The following is a 20,151-nucleotide window of genomic DNA, read 5'->3' on the forward strand; positions in this document are numbered from 1 at the left end:
GTTTAATGAGCAGTTTTAGTTTCGCAGGATGAAAAAGCTCGGGAATTTGGCGGTACGACAATGTAAATATACTTAACACCACTCAGAAATGGTTAAGATGGTAACTTGCATGATATGTGTATTTTATCACAATTAGAACTAAACATTTTCTTGAAAAGTGAGTACATAGCTTCAGGAGAAACAAACTCTGTGTTCTACAATAAGGCAGTTATAAAATTTTAAAAAATAAACGACATAAATTCTGTAGCTCTAGAATGTTCTTGTCACATCCCAGAGCATCATCTTGAAAGCTCCCACCTCCAAGGCCAAAGCACCCAGCAAGACTCAGTGCCCCAGCACCCCACAATCCCTCCACCAAGCCAGCCCACTCCAGCCTGAGAATTCAGAAAACGCCCCTTCACCCACTTTTCTAATTGAGTTTTATTCCAGAACAAATGGTTTTACAAAAAAGCTGATTTTAAACCCAGTACATTTTCCCACTGGTAGCAGCTCCATCTTCCTTCAACCCGTAGCCCAAAGAATCGAAACTATGGCTGGGCTGGGCTGGGCTGGGCTGGGCTGGGCTGGGAGTTTGGCACCAACTACACACTTTGAAGGACTCCAGAACAAAGTGTGGAGCCAGGCCATCAGGCGGCTCCCTGCCCTGCAGACGGGGAGGGAGCTGGGCACAAACAACTTGGAAGTAGTGTGGTTTCAGTAGTGTCTCTCGGTTCCTGGCCCTGCTGCTGGGGTCAGACTGACATAAGAACCCTTGTCATTTCCTGCACACAGAGGGAGACGCTGAGTGTACAAAGGTCGCCCAGCCGCAGGGCGCAGTGAGGACCGGGCACCTCCATGCTGTGTCGTCAGCCTGCCCCCACTGGAGCAGCCAAGTGAGGACAGCCTTGTCACAGTCACTCAACCCCAGGGCCTGGTTCAGATATTACCCAGAGGAGGCTGAAACGGATCCTTGAAGAAAACACAGCGTGCCAGGCACAGTGCTGAGCACTCAGCACTTGACCCCCAGGACAACCCTATGAGGTAGGCTGTAGCATCATCCCCATTTTACAGAGGAGGAAACGGGCTCAAGAGTGAGACCTTGCTCGAGGTCTCAAAGCTTTTAAGTGGCAAGCAAAGATGGGGCTCAAAGGTCGGTGTGGACCTGAGCTCTTGGTTAACCTCAATACTCCCAAACTGCCCCTTGGGAAAGAAGGAAAGAGGGGTGGCAGATGAGATCCTGACAGAGAACCTATCCAGAAAGTTGGAGAAAACCCAATGACCACAGCAACTGTGGGTCAAAGTGCCCGAGGGGACACCAGCCCGAGTGTGGACAAGGCTGCCCCGGCCTGGCCCTCGCCCCACGGACATGGTGGCCTTGCAGAGGGGTCCCAGAACTCAAACTGCTGTCTTGTTTCTCAGGCTTGTGCCTGAGTTGGGTCAAAATTAATACACCACCCTCTCCACCCAAAGCTCATCCGCCCTCCCCCCCTCAGAACAGTGCCTGGTGAGTCCTGGTGCCACCTCCCCACGAGCCTGGGCGCTCTGCTGTCCGTCACAGCCTAGCTGGGTTCCTACTATGGCAACACCCAGAGTTCTAGTTCAGACAGAAAGGAAGGGAATGTCCCGCAGAGTAGCCTCAACTCTACAGGTTCAGGGACATGTTCATTCTGAACCTGACAACGCCTGTGGAGGAGGCAGAGGAAAGTAAGAGCGGAGAGCTTTACCCCAAGTCACGGGGCTGAGCGAACACCACAGGGAGGAGACATCACCTGCCCGGACAGCACAGCACGGGGCTGGGGGAGGCCTGCCGGCACACGGCACACGCCCTCCTCCCGCTGCGTCCTCCAAGCTTGCCCCCCTGACATTTTCATAGGGTCTGTAAAGTGCCATTAGTAAACCACAGGGCTGGGGCGGGGGTAAGTGCCCACAACAGCCCTGGGTGGAGGGAGCCAAGAGGACAGATGGCCCCAACTCCCTGGACGCCAGCAGCTGGCTGGCCGCATCCTGCCCTGCCCGGGGTGCCGTGCCCAGGGCTCTGCCGGCCCCCCCACACCCCACTCCTCCGCTCGGAGGCCGCCTGGGGGCCTCTCCCGCCTCACTCCCTTCTATCCCCTGCCTCCCCCGTCCCCCCGCGGGCGCCCTGGGCCAGGTCCTCGGGCCAGTACTGGTCCTCCATGTACTCCTCCATGTCCGTGCTGCCGTCCGGCTCCTGGTCCTCGGGGCGGGGCGGGAGGCTGACGGCCTCCCGCTGCTCCCACTGCACCTCCACCAGCCGGTAGAGCTCCATGGCCGTCATGGCGTCTTCCACCGACGAGTGCCCGTGCTGGCCGACCTGCGACGACAGCCCTCATCACCGACCGCGTCCTCTTGGGACGGGGGTGGGATGGGGTGGGGGCCTGGGTGCTACTCGGGAAAGCAAGAGTTACTGGCTGCCCCTGAGGGAGGCCCCACCTCTCGGGCTGCCACAGGTGGGTTCTGCGAGATGTGCAGGGACAGAGCCCGGAACTGAGTGGGGGACAGGTCTGGAAGAGCCCGGCCCACAAGCCTGTGGCCAGCTGTCACAATCTGCTGGGGACGAAGGACGGTGAAGAGAACACCCAGGGCTGCCCGTATGTGCGGGACACCGTGCTTTACCCAGGGAGGGGTGGGGGGTAAGAATGACAAGCAGCTGGAGGCACAGCCGCCTGCCCTGTCCCGGGGCCCCTCGTCACTCGCACCACCTGCTCCTGTCCCACGCACCTGGATCTTCTTGTGTAGCAGCTGCAGGGCCAGGTCCTTCAGCGAGACCCGGGTGCGGGTGTGGAGGCCAGGCTGGTGGAGGAGGCTGGGCACGTAAGTGGTGTCCCGGGTCTGGCTCCGAGGGTGGACGTACTTGAGGGCATGGAAGTCATTGTGGAGCGCGTGCCCCACCACCACCTTGCCCTTCAGGAGCTTGAGGATCTGTGAGCAGACAAAGGGGGGGGGGGAAGGCCCCACTGTCAAGGAGGCGCAGGCCACATGCTGCCGCCCTGACCACCGGGGCGTGGATCCCTGCGAAGGGAGGCAGCATGGAGAGGGGAGCCTCGAGCCCCACACTCAGCCACGCTGCCTCAAGTCCAAAGCCCGGCCCTTCGACTTGCCACGCCCTGGGGCACACGTCAGCCCTCTAAGCAGTAAAAGTGCGCTCTCCATGGTGGTTGGGCGCGTGCGAGGAAGCCCCTCTCAGCCTGGAAGACCTCACCACCCTCCCCCTCCCCACCCAACTCTTGCACGTCAGGAGGCCTCCCCCACCGCTGCCCCGGCAACGTGAGGACCCTGTGGTTCTCTCCCGTGGTGGAGCGGACTGGCCACATTTGCTAAGTACGCCTTTAGCGCTGGCAGTCTATCCACCGGCCCTCCATGGCAGCTCAGCTGATACACCAGGGACCGTGTTTGACTTGACGAGTGATGTTCCGTGGAAGCTCAGCACACAGGAGCTGACTGAGAGACCCGCTGGCTGACGTCCACAGACCTGGGCCTGGCCCTGGAGATAAACCCACGAGCAGCAACTTTTGTGAGCATCAGCAGACACGGCCTCCCTCCTCGGGATTCTGCCCCTCTGCCCCTCGGCCGTGCAGGACTCCACTTCCCACCCTGGAAACCGTTGCTCTCTGGCTCAGTGCTCGCCATGTGCACAATGTGCGCCTCTCTTCCCTGTCTTCCGCCCTCCTCGGGCCCCAGGCCTGCAATGCCCCCCAGCCCTCGGCACTGAGCCCGGCTCTCCTTATCACCCGCCACGCACTTCTGCTGGCCAGGTCCGGCTTATCACTAAACCCAGCTTTCACAGCAGATGGAGAGGGTGCCATTTAGACTTCCGTGGTGGGAACATGCCACCACACTCCAGTCACACCGCCCCACCAGCATGCGGTGGGAAGGGACAAAGCACACTCCGCACGGGCTGAGTCTGAGCAGACAAGAAACGGTCCTGTTCCTCGAGCCCCACCAACCAGGCCAGGAAGCACCAAGGAGCTAGAGGGTTTGCCGCAGGCCTCCCTTCCTGTTGCTAATATGCCCGAGCGACACGCTCGGTAAATCATCTCCAAACTTTCTGAAGGCCATGCTTAGGCCATATCTCATGTGAGAAAGGAGGACGCCAGACCACATGTACCAGTATTTCCCAAATTCACCTAAACCCAAGAATAACCCAGAAACACTAAGCAGTTCTGCTATAATGCTTATTTTGAAAATGCATGTTCCAACATGATTGCTATATTAGGACACTCTTTGAGAATAATGCAAAATTTCACCTTTACCTATGCATGATTTTGCCCGTGAGAAACATTTAAGTGAACGAAGAAAACTGCACCCGGGGGCACCTGGGTGGCTCAGTCGGTTAAGCGTCTGCCTTCGGCTCAGGTCATGATCCCAGCGTCCTGGGATCAAACCCCACGTCGGGCTCCCTGCTCAGCGGGGTCTGCTGCTCCCCCTGCTTGTGCTTTCTCCCTCCCTCTCTACCTCTCAAATAAATAAAATCTTAAAAAAAAAAAAAAAAGGCAAGAAAGAATAAAGAAAACTGCACGCAGCTAACCTGAGGCACGTGGGAAGGCAGAAAACGCACACGCCTCCGACAGCCCGCAGGGGGCTCATGGTTCATGGGTGTGATGAGCCACCACCACCTGAACCTGATGCCACCAGGCTCATTTCCAGGAACCCCTGGGCCCTCGCCACCAGCACAGAAACCGCAACCTTCCTGACACCCACTTTCACAAGCAGCCACCAGGATGTTTTCAGGTAAAGTGCCCCCTTTACTACTGACGCATGTCTTAACCATCTAGCCTGTGCAAAATGGGGGCTACCACTGTCATTAGGTTTCTAGCTTTTTGTCCTGGGGGTGATTTTATTAGGAGGCATGTTGAGTGTTGTATTCTTAATTCCATGTTCCCCATAAGCTCTGAGGTTTTCGTTGTGCAAGTTGGCACAGCATGATTTTCAGGAACACACACATCAGAGCTGTCCCCATGCCCACAGGGCTATGAGATGAGAATTTCCATGGAAGGATCTGGGGACAAAGAGCTGAGATTGTTAACAAGGCTTTAGGGGCTTCCTACGGTCAAGCACAACTGGGAATTCCTGGCACATTAGTGCAGTCCCAACCACTAATTTATCTTTTTCAAAACACTGAAAAACTAAGAAAATATATGGAAACATTAAGGCCTGAAGGTGACAGGATTGTGGGCCTTACAAATTCTAAACAGATACATAGTACTTTTAAAACAGAAAAGAAAATGCAGGGGTGCTTGGGTGGCTCAGTTGGTTAAGCGTCTGCCTTCGGCTCATGTCATGATCCCCGAGTCCTGGGATCGAGCCCCTCATTGGGCTCCCTGCTCTGCCGCTCCCCCTGCCTGTGCTCTCTCACTCGTTCTCCCTCAAAATAAAAGAAAGAAAAGAAAATGTAACATGTGAGCGGTTCTACACCTTACAATTGGCACAGTCTGTCCACAAACATTATCACATGGGACAGCCCAACAATCCTTACATGGAGATGGGTCAGGATTTTAGGCACCCTTGTCTATGGAGAAGGAAGCCACAGTTCAGCAAATTTAAGCAACTTCCCCAAAGTCTCTCGTTTCCAGTGGCTAAGTGGTGACTCAAACCCAGGGCTGCCCTTCCGTGGCCATCACCCACCCACACAAGCCCCCACCTCCGCCCTCACCTCTTTCTGGGCCACCTGGAAGGGGATGGCCTTACGCATGTGCTGCCGAGTGACGCCACTCCAGCGGGTGCGGTAATCCACGATGGGCATCTCGGGCCGGATGTACTTGTCATAGAGGACGTCGCCATGGTAACTCACCACAGAGCAGCGGGCCAGCTCGCTCACCCGCCCTCGGGGTCCCGTGCCCACCATCTCGCAGTCGATAGCCACGCACTTGCTGGGCCAGGGCCCCGCGGACTCCCTGGGGGTGGGCTTTCTGCTCCACGAGGCACCTCCCGATTCATTCCTTGGACGCTGCATCCCGCTGCTGGCGGCTTCAGTGCCCTGCAGGGCCACCGACGGCATGGGCAGTGGGGAGGATCGCGGCTCTGGGGACATGCTCAGCAGGCCCTGCTCCTGCAGCAGCGCCTTCCGGGCCATGAATCGCTGGTGCTGTCGGCTCCTCCTCTTGTGCTTCCTCCGGAGCATATCCTTGGCATGCAGGCTAGCCAGGGAAGGGCACGGGCACCGCGCAGACTCAGGGCCTTCCCGGGGTACCATCCCAGTCAGCTCACCGCTCGCGGCAAGTGAGGCCTGCGGGGGGTGGGGGGCGGTGATCTGCCGGGGGGGCGGCACTCTGCAGAGAGAACACACAGAGCAGAGGGGCTGGGTGAGAGGTGTGCCCGGCCAGCCCCATCCCTGCCCCTGCCTGCAGGGCTCACAGCAGGGCTGCCCTAGAGCCCTACGCTTTAGCTCCCACACTGAGGCCAGGACCTTGCTTGTACTCAGTCAAGCCCCCGTGCAAATCACTGTTCTAAGTACTTTACATGGAATCACTAAATATTCCCAACGACCTGAACCACAGGTTAGAAAACTAAGCACAGAGGTTAAGTAACCTGCTCAGGTAGGAAGACACACAAGCTGATGTGAACCCAGAATCTACGGTCTCGGCCTCCGAGTCACTGCTTACCTCCACGAGCATCAGCATCAACAAGTTTTAGAGAGGTACAGATATGGGAAAATAAAGGCTACAGAAACATATATATATATACACACAGACACACAATCTTTTTAATTTTTTTAAATTTATTTAAAAATTTTTTAATTTATTTAATTTTTAAAATTTAAGTAATCCCTACCCCCAGCGTGGGGCTCAAACTCATGACCCCAAGACCAAGAGTCGCACGCTCCTCCAACTGGGCCAGCCAGGCAACCCCATCCCAGATTTTTAAAAAACAAAGAATCCGTTGTGAAAGCACAGACCCTCAGAAACTGGAGAAAAAAATTCACGAGCCCCTCACAACAGCTGTATTTTTGGTTATGTGTTCACCAAAATAAGGTGATTTATTAAGTGATTTTCTATTTCACTCATCACAACAGTTTTCAATAGCCAGGCATGTGGCTCAGTCGCCACAGCCTCCAGGCAGGGGTATGCTGGTAAACCGGCTCAGCTCACAAAAAGGAGAAACAGAAAAGGGAGTGTCTGCAGGTCCCTCCATCACTGGACACTGGAAATGTGTGAAGTTCGTGTGGGTTTGCAAATCCCACGCAACAAGGCCAGCCGCTGCCCAAGAGCGAGGGGCCGTGTTTAGAAAGCTTCACTCACTTGCTAAGTCAGCTGGTACATTTTTAACAGACCAGAAAACCAGGACTTTCAAGTAGGCAGAGCAGGGTTTAACTCGGCTCTTTGGAAGTTACCTGATGTGCTGAGCTTCTGCTTCCTTGCATGTGAAATGGCCCTACTACCCCCTTTCCTGCTGAAGACCAGACGACACAATGCACGTGTGCTTGCTCCGCATACATTATATACAGGCAGGGCTCATAACTACCTGCTCCGTTTCCCCCAGAGAGGGAAAGACTCTCCCCAGGTTGGTAACCAGCTCTTCCCAGGCCAAAGCTGCCCCGGCCCGGCCTCACTGCCCCTCCCAAGCCACAGACCTTCCCCTTACTGCTCTTCCCCCTCACATACCTCCTCTTCTTTCTACACCCTCCAGGAAGGCCTGCAGAACAAGCCTTCATCCCACTGGGTTGCAGAGACGCCCTGAGGCTCCCTGAGGTCCCAACTGTGCCAGGTGCCGAGCACGGAGTAACAAAGGCGGATCCTGGACTCCGAGAAGCTTAGCCTCGCCGCAGAGACAGAAACAAAGTACAAGGCGTGTGCAGGGCTGGGTCAGAAGGGCTAGGGAAGCAGAACAGGCTGGAGGATGATTCTGGGAGGCTTGCTGGAAGAGATTAAATCTCGGTGAAGAATAAACAGTAACCCACCAGCTGACAGGGAGATGAACTGGTGGCCATGTGAGGGGCAAAAGCCGGAAAGAGAAGGAACCCAGGGCTGAGGAAGAGGGGCCCACGAGTAGCCTGATGCCACTGGGGAGCAAAGTACAAGGTGGGACATGGCTGGAGGAACTGTCCCTCTTCCCTTTTTACCACTTAACCTTCTGTCCCCACTCTGGGCAGGCCACCACACACCCTGGTGGTCCTACCCTAAGCCCCTAAGCTGGTATCCCCAGACTGGTGTCTGCTGATCAACTGAGGGAATCCCAGAGCACTGAGGGAAGTCACTGACTTCCTAACCCCAGACATTTACAGTCTAGCTGGGGAGCAAAGAAATTCACCCCTCCATGCCTGACAGCACAACCATAGAATTTACCACACTTTAAGACAACAGTTACATAGCGTCTACCTCAAAGCGCCCTGAAGGCAGGGATAGAGACGTGTGTGTCTTTGTCCCTCCCCCAACAGCCAGCCCCGGACCTGGCATGGGGCAGGTCCTCTCCAGGTCCTCTCCAGAAGTGTGTGAAGGGAGCTGAAGCCGGGCCTGCTACCTGCCAGACGGTGGGTAAGACAGAGCTGGAGGTGACAGGGAAATGTGGCAAGGAGACCGTCAGACTCTCACCAGGGTGTGCTAAGGATGGGAGCAGTGAACGAAGGACAGACTCACCTGTCCGAGTACTGGACAGACAGAAACGCCGGGTTAGTGAAGGGTGGCAGTGGAGGGACATGCTGAAGGGGTTTCAGGAAGGTCTGCCAGGAGCACAGAAAGGGAAGGGCATCCAGAGAAAATGCAGACCCGAAGTCCAGGAGGCAAAGCACCTGCACTGTGAGAGGGCAAGGAGGCTGGTGGAACATCTGAAAAGGAGGTCGTGGGGGAGAAGAGAGGGTGGAGGGAACAGTGAGAGACCACTGTTTCTGGAGGGGGGTGAAAGTTTGGGTGTAATCCAGGGATTGATGGGGAACAGGATCCCCACTGCCTTATAGGAAGAGCTCTGGAGAAGAATCTGAACAGCAGTGGCAGAGATGAAGAGGCGTGGGGAGGAGTGCTACTTGGGTGACGCCAGGGCGAGGCACAGTGACCCATCCTGACTCATCTTCCCCCTGGCTTGCTCATCCACTCCCCAAGAAGCCTTCTCCCTTTTAAAAGTGCATGTAACTATAATCGACACCCTCATCTCGACAGGTCACATATTAGAGCTGACCAATACAGAACCTCAATTTGCCCCAGCCCAGCAATGGAGAGAACAGGGCCCCTTCCCTTCTTTGAGAGGGATCTGGGCTCTGCAGGTCAGGAGCTGAGCCCGGGAGCAGGGTTGGTGGCCTCCCTGACCCCGCTGGCAAGGTTTCAAAGAAGCCAGAAATTCAGTTCCCTGAGAAAAAGTGGCCTTGTGTTTCGAGGGATGAAAACAAGTCCTCTTCTACAGGCCCTGACCCTGCTGACACGTCAGAACCAACAATTAATGATCTAGGACATGCCCCGCCCATCCTGCGCCCCAAGTGGGAGCTCAGCGAGGTCGGAGGGAAGTTTGCCTCAAAAAACACAACAGTTCGGGTAAGGACACACTCAAATCTCCCTCCAGCCAGGAACTTGGGGATCAGCAGCCACCGGGCCTTCGGCGCGGGGCTTGTGGCCTAAGGCAAGGACCCCAGCAGCAGAGTCCTCAGAGCAAAGGCCCCAAGGGCACCACGAAGTCACAGTCGCCCGCGGTGGCAGGGCTACCGACCTGCTGGCCGATCGGGAAGGCGGCACGCGGTTGTAGGCCCGCTCCTTGGTGCCCTGGCACTAAAAGCTAGATGGCCTGGACCAAGTCTCCCTCCCCTGACCACAAAACGAGGGTTTACTAAAACCGAGGGTGGAACTAGGTTTGGGGCTTCCGCCAAAGCAGTTAGAACGTCTGTTTAAAACGCCGATCCTCAGGCCTACCCCCCCCCACCGCCCACGCCGTCCTAACTGCCATTTTGGGGAACGGGATCTGAGAAGCTGTATTTTGCAGAGCGCGCGACCCCATCCCCGAGCCGTGGTACTAATCAGCGCCCGAATTTGAGAAAACCGGGCTCGCTGAGATCCCCCCGCGCTACTCAAAGTTCTGGGCAAGGCAAGGAGACGCCGGGAGCCCCGCACGATCTCCCGCGGCCGCCCGCGTTCCCCGAGGAGCGCCGCGGGGGAGGCCGGGCCTCAGCCCGGGAGGGACTCGGGCGGTCGTCACTCGCTGGCCGCAGCGGCGGGGCCGAGCCCGCCAGACGGAGCCCCAGCGCCCCAGCGCCCGGCGCCGCCCCCCGCAGGCCCCAGACCCCCGAGCAGGGCGGGGACGCGGCACAGGCGGCGCGCGGGCCTGCACACCCGCGGGCCCCGAGAGCCGCTCGGCCGGGCCCCTGCCGTCCCTCACCGCAGGCCGGGGGCGGACACCGCGCGCGGGACCCCGGGGTCGGGGACACGCCGCGCCAGCCCGCCCGAGCGCCCCAACGCAAGCAGGGTCCCCGAGATCACCTGAAGCGCGGCGCGTGTCCTCCGGCCCGCACGTGGTGTCCAAGCAGCCCGCAGCTCCCACCTGCCCGGGCAAGCCCCGCTCCGGCTGCCTGCCCATTGGCTCACCGAACCGCAGTGCCCGCCCAACGCTTCTTCTGATTGGCCGGGAGTCTGGCTCGCGGCGGATAGGTACAGGGCAGCGGAGGGGGCGGGGATTCCTAAAGGGGTGTGGCTTGTGCCGGGAGCCTGGTCGTCCCGCAAGAAACCGTAAACCAACCCGAGCGGAGCGTGTCTCCGGTCCCGTTCCCATGTGTGTCCCCCAGCCCCAATCCGCCCCGCTGCCTGGGTCGGGATGTGGCCTCCTCCGAGCTGCGTGCCACTAAACGCAGAACGGCTTACAGAAGGCACACCCGCATTTGCAGAATGGGAATTAATAGCCTCTACCTCCCCTACCTCTAGGTCATGGGGATTCAGTGAAATAATAGACATGAGGGGCACCGAAGAAAGATTTTTAAAGTCAGGTTTGCTCCTTCGGCGCTAGTCTTTCATTTATCCCTTTGCAATACTTTCTTCCTAAGTATTAAGTTTCTACTGTGGGCTCAGCCCTGGGATACACAGAAGCACAATCCTTCAATCTCCAGTTGCTCAAGGTCTCGCCCGGTAATAGATAATTCACTGCGACGTGAGTAATAACAAGAACAATAATAAACAGTTCACATTTATTATGTGAGCACTACTGTGTGCCAGGCAACATACATATATAATCTGCACAAGAACCCCATGCAATATGTACTATTGTTGTTTCTGCTTTACAGTTAAGGAAACTGACATTAAAAGAAATTAAGAGGAAACAGCCAAGGTCCAAACAAAGACCCTTCCTTACCAAAGCAGTCTGATTCCTCCCTAGCTCCCTCTTGCAAGCAGAGGGCATTGCTAAGGTACCCAGAAGGCCAGGGATACCTGTGTCCAGGAATCTGCTACTTGCGACTGCAATATAGATTTGAAGGAAGCAGGACAAAAGGCCACTAGAGAGATGAAGTCCTTCTACTCAGACTTCTGATGGCTTTGGGGAGCTAGGAGGAGTTTAATCCAGAGCTGGTTCATTTGCATTTGGGGAAGCTCCCTCTGGCTGCAGTGCAGGGAGAAATGGATTAGGTCTGGAGAAAGGGTTTAGGGATGATTGTGGACATTCAGGCAAGATAAGATCCTGGGGGCCAGCGTGGTAGAGAGGATGAAGAGCTTGGTAGATTCCAGAGCTTCTTAGGAGGCAACAGCGATAGGACAGAGAGTGGTAGGGAAGAGGATGGAAGGTCTTCAGACATGGACATTTTGTGAGAGCTATGACTCTGGGGGCACGGAGGGTTTTCAGGGACTCAATATCCAGATTCTCTACTCCCATGGGGCTGGACCTGAGCACAAGCCTGGGGTCCTTGAGGTTCAGCCGCCTTCTCCCCTTTTATAATGAGCTCCCCTTTTATAACAACCTCCCCTTTTATAATGAGTTTCCAGCTTTACAAAGGAAAGTCTCATGCACACTCATGCTGAATCTTGCTCTGCTGCTTTACCCTGGGAAATAATAGTCTCCAGGGAGGAAAAACAATAAGGCAGTTCTCAAGGAGTGGGTAAGAAACCCACTCCTAAATATGGGTTATTGCTGAGGAGTGGGCAAATCAGATAGTTTCTGATTTACTTTCCCTGTGATCCAAGGAGGATTTAATCATGTTGTCAGCTAATAGGTCATTTAAAATATATTTTTTTGAGAATAGGTAATTATCAGGAATTAAAAGAACTGAGAGACACTGACAGAATAAAGCTCCTTCCACTTCTATCTCTTTTTATATGAACAATATCAGGGCTTACAAAAGGCTCAAACTCTGTCTCATTCTTGGAAAAATTAATATCCATCCCTGGATCCACAAACTTACTGGAAAAACAACTGGCTCAACCTACCTCCTTAAGAGACATATTTTCAATTGCACTTCTGATGAAAACTTACTTTTTATGTTTAAAGAGGATCTCACCTGTAACGAAATGCTATGTATTTGCTATTTGATCGCTTATACTGAAAACGCTTGCAACAATATCTTAATTTAGAAGGGAAAAATGAACACCTAGAACTCTGTGGGTCACAGAACACTTTTTTAGAGTTGACGAGATCAAATTTATGTACATAATTTTGTGACAGAAAGGTATGATTGGCTGTCCCAGAAAATACTGCCAAGCATGAAAATATATTATGGCTGGGATTAACTCCATAGCAGCTGAATGGAAATAGAAGTTCAAGAGGGAAAAAGAACGTTGCATATAAGGTAAATGAAAAACAAATACGGATTTAGTAAGGAGAGACGTTATTTGAAAGGATTATTGGGGGCAGGGTGGGGGGAGGCGAGAACTACAGTCATAGGGGGAGGGCTCTGCTAGGTTAGGCAAAAAAGGTTTTCTTTTATAGGGAGGAGTAAACAAGGCTAGAAAGAATGGGGATGGGGAGGAGGGATGAACAGGAGTGATCTAATCCAATATCCAGATGGTAGGTCCTAGAGCAGTTGGGAGATTGTTTTCCCCTGAGGCCTGTTCTCTGGAGGGATCATTAAGGAGGAATGGTAAACTGGCTCTGACTGAGAGTGGGCCATAGTTGAAGAACCTAGAGGAAGAATAGAAACTTAGCCAAAGTTTGGTTAACAGGCATTTTGTTCCGATTGATGAGTGTGCCCAGCAGTTCAGCTAACCACTGAGGAATCAAGGAATGGGCATTTGGAGTGTCTGCGCCATGCCTAATTAGAGGTAAACTAAGGGGAAGCCAGGAGTCTTATCTCAGTCAAATGGGACAGGCTGTTTCTTTGAATAATTTTTTTTTCTTTAAGATTTTACTTATTTGACAGAGAGAGACACAACGAGAGAGGGAACACAAGCAGGGGGAGTGGGAGAGGGAGAAGCAGCCTTCCCGCTGCCGAGCAGGGAGCCCAGGACCATGACCTGAAGAAGGCAGACACCTAAGGACTGAGCCACCCAGGTGCCCGGATTCGAGAATTTCTTAACCATTGCTTTTTTCCAGGAGCACAGGGCTCGGGTAAAATTCAACATTGTCAGTAAGAGTTCTCATTTATTTTTAAAATAGATAACATTATTATCAAATTGCTATGATATTTAGGCTTCACTGCATTCATTTAAGAACACTTAAAAAAAAAAGAAAGGTATCAATATTTACAATACATCCTTTATAACTATGTACACTTATGATTAAAAATATTATCAAGCAGGGGGGCACCTGGGTGGCTCAGTTGGTTGAGAATCAACTCTTGATTTTGACTCAGGCCATGATTTCAGGGCTGTGAGATGAGCCATGCTGGGCCTGGAGCCTGCTCAAGATTCTCTTTCCTCCTCCCTCTGCCCCTCCCCATCTGTGCGCTCTCTCTCAAAAATAAGTAAATAAAATATTAAAAATATATATTATCAAGCAGGGGCACCTGGCTGGCTCAGTCAGTGGAGCGTGCGACTCTTGATGTTGGGTTTGTAAGTTCAAGCCCCATGTTGGGTGTAGAGATTACTTTAAAAAAAAAAAAGTCTTAATATATATATTATCAAGCAAAAATGTTGAAGGTCCCCAGGTATATAATATAGATGGCCCAATACCGGCATCTTGACTGTGGATGGCAGTATCCCCAACCCCACCTCTAGGGACCCCACCCTCCCATTCCTGGAATGTAAATATCAGAGGAGTGAAAAGCCCCGAGGCTGGGGCTTCTATATAGCAGAACTTCTTTGAACTGGGCTTGGTGGGAGAAAGCCCATAACCCATCCTGTCACTATGGACCCCACCATTACCCCCTCCACCCTCCCAATCCCGAAGCATTTGAAACATAGGACTTGATCAGCATTGTGCTTACAAATCATCATTGCCACGTCAAAGCACCATTCTGCCTGCCTGTGTACCTGTTTTGAGGACTATTTGGGATGCTACGGGATTCTCATGCTGCTGGACCAGGTGCAGACTTGAAAGGGGGTGTCAATCTGGTCATTTTTTAGACCAGTGGTTCTCTCAATGTGGTCCTAGACCAGCAACCCAGGCACCACCTGGGGATTGGTTGGACCTACTGAGGCAGAAATCCAGAGGGTTGGGGCCCAGCAATCTGTTTTAATGAGCTGACTGCTTTTGTGTTCACGTTCAAGTTTCAGAGTCCTTGTTTAGAGCATATGAAACTGACAAAACTCTGGGAGCCAAATGAAAATAATTTACTAATTTTATTCAAGCAGATTGCCTCTGTATAGCACTCTTGATCCAACAGTGACTTTGGACTTACCCAGACACAGCCCGTCACCAAGACACCTTCCCTCAACTTCTGAGAACTTCCAGGATTCTTAAATGCAGGTTAAGTCTCACGTGACTGATTTTTTTTTTTTTAATGGAAAAGGGAGGGGAAATGATCCAGGGGAATTGTATCCTCCACTGTTGCTGGTTCCATTCTAGACTAGGAAATTTCTTCACATATAAAATTAACCCTTGGGCGCCTGGGTGGCTCAGTAGGTGAAGTGTCTGCCTTTGGCTCAGGTCATGATCTCAGGGTCCCGGGATGGAGCCCCGCATCAGGCTCCCTGCTCAGCGGGGAGTCTACTTCTCCCTCTCTTTCTCCCTCTGCCCCTCTGCGTGTGCGCCTTCTCTCTCTCTGTCTCTCAAATAAATAAATAAAATCTTAAAAAAAAATTAACCCTTACATTTGTGGTCCTCAATCTAGGCTGAACATTGGAATAGCCTGCAGAGCTTTAAGAAATACTGATGCTTGGGTCACCTGGGTGGCTCAGTCGTTAAGCGTCTGCCTTTGGCTCAGGTCATGGTCCCAGGGTCCTGGGATCGAGCCTCACATTGGGCTTCCTGCTCTGCGGGAAGCCTGCTTCTCCCTCTCCCACTCCCCCTGCTTGTGTTCCCTCTCTCGCTGTGTCTCTCTCTGTCAAATAAAAAAAAAAAATAATAATAATGATGCTTGGTCACACCCCAAGATTCTAATTTAACTGTTCTAGAGTGAGGCCTGAACATGCAGATTTTTTTTTTAGTATTTATATAACTTTTTAAAAATTTTATTTTATTATGTTATGTTAGTCACCATACATTACATCATTAGTTTTTGATGTAGTGTTCCATGATTCATTGTTTGTGTATAACACCCAGTGCTCCATTCAGTACGTGGGCTCTTCAATACCCATCACCGGGCTAACCCATCCCCCCACCCCCCTCCCCTCTAGAACCCTCAGTTTGTTTCTCAGAGTCCATAGTCTCTCATGGTTCATCTCCTCCTCCGATTCCCCCCTTCATTTTTCCCTTCCTACTATCTTCTTTTTTTTTTTTTTAACATATAATGTATTATTTGTTTCAGAGGTACAGGTCTGTGATTCAACAGTCTTACACAATTCACAGCGCTTTTTTAAAAGCTCACCACGGGATTCCAGTTTGCAGCCAAGGCAATCTCCGCTAAAGCGCAGCTACCTACAGGACCCAGCAGAGGGCGCTGCGTCCCTGCTCATCCAGGGAACCAGATGTGCGCGTGGGAAACCCGGCTGCCGGTTGCACAAATCAGGTACATGCAGTTAAGGAAAGGGGACCCAGATGTCCTGACCCTTGGATCACCAACGCTTTTGTGTTCTGAGACACCTAGAAAGTTACATTAAGAAGTGGTAAGCTGTCTATTTTGCTGAATGACCTAGAGGTAAGTCACGCACCCTCTCCGATCCTTGGTTTCTACTTTTTTTTTTTTTTAAATAGGGTGGTGGCGCGGAGGGAGAGGGGGGATCTATGGCCTATATTCATTCTTTCAGTATATATTGAGCCTCCTGAAATGGACAAGATACTGATACAAGATACCGGGGAGGGAAAAGATAAACCTCTGAATGGGATAAAACTCCTACCTGATAGGGGAGACTATATGAGAGAGATGGTAGTTCTCACGTGTTCCTACTTCAGGGAAGGGGACCTGTGGCTGCCCCAGGTCAGGGAAGAGAAAAACCATGAAAGAGGAGGCAAAGAGACTACTATTGAGTATTTACATATACCATTATGTATTATGACACTTCTCTTGCTTAATTATCATTAACAACGTAGCATGTTAGTTGTGATAAATTCCATTTTACAAGTGAGGAGTCTGAGGCTCAGAGATGTTAAGTGGCTGGCTCAAAGTCACACAGCCAGTAAGTGGTGGAGCCAGGATTAGAACTGGGGTGTCTGACTTCAAAGCCCAAATTCCATTCCCACCCTCCAGGGAGTGCCTAGCTCCCTCTGTTTTACATTCTGCTACATACCAACAAGGGCTCTCTGACCCATCTCTCAACTCAGGAGTGCACTCCACTTCCCTCCCCAGATGTTCATTTCACTGAAGCAGGATCTCTCCCCCTTCTGTCTCCACACCAGGCCTGGAGGCTGAGGGCTGTCAGGGAGAGATTTGACCTCCTTCCTCTCTTGTTCCCCAGCCCAGACCCAACGAAGGGCAGACACCCGCTGAGTGACACCAATTTGCAGCCTTCTCAAGTGTGAATGAGATTTCTAATAGGACCGGTTGCCCACTGGCTTCAGACAGGGTCAGGAATAAAGAGAAATTTAAGAGGCAGGAATTGGGGGAGAAGTGACCGGTTTGGAGGAGCTGATGGAGAGCTAAAGCAGTGACAACTGCAGCTTCTGGTGGGAATGAAGGGCTGATTCCTTCAGAAAGGTTAAGTTCTTTGCCAAAGGTCATACAACTGGCAAGTGGAAGAAGCAGGGTGAGCTCAACGAATGGTTGCATTTTTAGCATTCCCTAAAGGAATCCAACTCCCAACCGAACTTAAGTTGATAAGGTGCTTTAGTGTTAAGATTTTTCCAGCTTTTTTGCCCCCCAAGGCTGCTGACCACTCCTTCCCTGCTTTGGCTGGAGGGTCCCAGGGTGCCTTGTGCCTGCTGTGTGGGTGAAGAAGGATGGGAATACACTTGGAAAGGACCGGGGAGGGCATTTGGGACTGTTGCTTGAAAACTGTCCCTAAGGAAGGTCTCAACACAGTGACTTGGCGACCACCTTAGGGCAAGTTGCCCCACATGCAGAGCCCCGCAGAGAGACTGGGAAATGGTTTGTATGATAACTGCTTCTGTCACAGTGGGGGGGGGGGCAAGCACAGCTACCCTACCCCAGTTTTTCCCTTGGCGATGCCTCTGGACCCAGCAGCACTGAGGCCGATTCTGGGGCTAAGAAGTTGCACACACAGGAGTCCACTCTCTCAGCCCTGGGATAGGCAGCGGAAACGCTCCAGATGAGCCGGGGGCGGCGTGTTCTCTGCGGGGGCACTAAGCATGGTAGGCGCCTCCGCCCTGAGTACTCGCTCCTTTGTGCCTGCAGACACCGAGGCTCTCTCGGGCCAAACACAACCCAACGGTGGTTGGGTGAATTCGTGAGTAATGAGAGGGATTGTCTCTCGGTGCCCTTTAGTGATGTGTTAGCAGCCCAGCGCTCCGGAGTACAGACACCCCTATCCCCGCACCCCTCCCCGCAATGCTTCTCAGCTCACACTACAATCTGTCCTTGTTTCTGGAAGAGTCTGCTTGAGGTGCGCTGCCTGCGGGGTGTGCACGGTGGTTTCCGGAGGTGGTTTGCGGACATAGAGAAAGCACAAAAAGAACACTTGGAAGGAGAGCCAGAAAGGGGGGCGCGGCCCTGCCCACACCCCGCTGGGGTGGCCGGCACCATGCGGCAGACTGGGACTTGTTGTTGGACGCAGTGAGACAACAACAAAATCACTAGTCTTCCAGATGGGGCGAGCCGGTACATGCCCCCCCCCCCGGCCTCTCCCCCCACACCCCCGGCCTCTCCCGCAGGTGACTCCCGGCGCACGCGCAGTCAGCCCGCGCGCTCTGGCCGGGCCAGCGAGGCTCCCCCCGCCCACCGCCCAGTCCGTCCCCTCCCAGCACTCCTCCCCGACCTCCGAAGTCTTCGCTCAGAATGGGGAAGGAGGGGGTTGTCTTCTTTTCTTGTTCTTGCCTCCAGAGTGCTTCATTTTCTGTAATTAACATACTTCTCTAATAATGAGATCTTACTTTTAAAGGGAGGCAGGCGGGCGGCTCATTTCTCTACCTTTCTTCATTAATCATAAAGCAACGTACCATCATGGATATGAGGAAAAAGGAAGGACTCCGGGTAATGGTGACCCCTCTCTACCAGGTCTCCCCTCTCCCCAAGCCCTGCAACTCTACAGTCATGGTCCCTGGTGAAAATCCTCCCTGTGCTGAGACACAGCCGAGAATGAAGTAGGGGGTGAGGGTGTTGGGGCAAACAGAATAGAAAGGAGAGGAAAAAGGGAACCAGTTGTGAGCAGGGGGAGGATGACCTCCCAGCCCCAGCGTCCCCCTTCCCCGACGCCCAGTGCTGGGCTCCCCAGGGAGTTGCCCCAGCCCAGGTCACGGATGGAGGAGAGGCAAGGCCCCCCGCTGTCTAGCCCAGCCTCTAATTGCACTGGCAGGACATATCTGCTTCTTAATTGGCAAAAGCCACAATATCCTGGTGGCTCAGGGAGCGCGGCCCTAATTTTATTTCTGCAGCAGCTGAAGGATAATTACCCTTCCCTACTGATGCTCCTTTTAATTCTTTCTCTTTTTGATTGAGAACTCTCCCCCTGTAGCCCAGCTCTCCAACCTTCGGTTTGTTATCTCCATCCAGAGTGGGGCAGGGCTTGCTGGGAGCCACAGAGGGGGGACATGGAGAAGACTGGCAGTGCCCAGCTCTGAGGCCCAATGCCTTCCAGCTGTTTAGCCCTCCCCATGAGAGGAGGGGCTCTTTTGCTCGTTATTATATGCCAGTGCCTACCGCAGAGCCTGACTCATGAAACTAGTTAGCAAAGAGGCAGAATTCAGAGACAGAGTTTGATCATGAGGTGTGAATACAATAGCTTCATTTTCATTAGCTTTTTCCTAGCAGGACCAATAAAAGTGGACATGAGCCCCAGTTTTCTTAAATTCTTTAACTCTAGGCTTTTTCTGGGTTGGGCGAAGATGCAACTAGAGGGGTGCCTGGCTGGCTCAATCCGTGGAGCATGCAACTCTTGATCTCTGGATCATGGGTTCCCGCCCCACCTTGAGTTTAGAGCTTACTTAAAAAAATAAAAAAATAATAAATACTTTATTTAAAAAAGATGCAAATAGCAGAGGAGGCCATTGCAGTCTTAGAGAAAAGTAACTTGAAAACATGACCTGCCCTTGAGCCCACCAGCTCCCTCTCCCCACTTCTAGTTTCTTTCCTCTGAATTTAGAGCCATCCCCTTGGCGATGCTGGTTTCCATGGTTTCCTCCGTGACAATGATCCCCAATCCCCTCCTCTTTTTTTCCTCCTGACAGTAATGGGTGATAGGGATCCTCAGTGTGGCCACTCCACGTAACCATGGTAACAATGAACTGAGCCTTCATTTATCTTTTGTGAAGAGAGCTAGGGAATAGAAGCTTTTGGAAGGAAGAGAAGGGGGAGGGTCCAGGGCTAGAGCTGCCGTTATCATAAAGAGGAAGTTAAGGGATTGTCTTGATACTAGTCTGTAGGATTCAGTTCAAACATTTGTTGAGCCCCTATTTTAAGCATGACTACGTTGTAGGGAATCAAAAGTGTACAAGATATAGCCCCTAATATTGAAGGGCTTATAGTTTAGTGCTGGGGATCATGGTGCCACTGAAACCTGGACATAGATGGGGCCATTAAGGGAGGTGGCCCTTGAGAACACCAACAGGATCAAGCATCTGTCCACTCCAAGCCTTCCCTCCAGTCAAGAACCAAGAAAAGACTGACCACGG

General features: G+C 52.8%; 1 protein-coding gene across 3 annotated transcripts; it reads right to left on the reverse strand.

Moving 5' to 3' along the window:
- Positions 1-101: 101 nt before the first annotated feature.
- On the reverse strand, positions 102-10,519 carry AEN (apoptosis enhancing nuclease). Of its 3 annotated transcripts, none has more exons than XM_054513324.2 (5): positions 10,392-10,495; positions 7,599-7,851; positions 5,651-6,266; positions 2,719-2,919; positions 102-2,311 (listed from the first exon to the last, which is right to left on the reverse strand). In XM_054513324.2, exons 2-5 carry the CDS (start codon positions 7,646-7,648, stop codon positions 2,075-2,077), a joined length of 1,104 nt encoding a protein of 367 aa, XP_054369299.2. In that variant the 5' UTR covers positions 7,649-7,851; positions 10,392-10,495; the 3' UTR covers positions 102-2,074. The 3 variants fall into 3 exon arrangements, with proteins under 3 accessions (XP_054369299.2, XP_064425976.1, XP_045755386.2); XM_064569906.1 differs by lacking the exon at positions 10,392-10,495 and adding an exon at positions 8,571-8,729; XM_045899430.3 differs by lacking the exon at positions 7,599-7,851 and having other exon boundaries at positions 10,392-10,519.
- Positions 10,520-20,151: the final 9,632 nt, after the last annotated feature.

This window comes from Mirounga angustirostris, unplaced genomic scaffold (genome assembly GCF_029215605.1).
Source record: "Mirounga angustirostris isolate CCGP_5_RB_7025 unplaced genomic scaffold, mMirAng1.0.hap1 SCAF_9, whole genome shotgun sequence".
In the NCBI taxonomy this organism is placed as follows: domain Eukaryota; kingdom Metazoa; phylum Chordata; class Mammalia; order Carnivora; family Phocidae; genus Mirounga; species Mirounga angustirostris.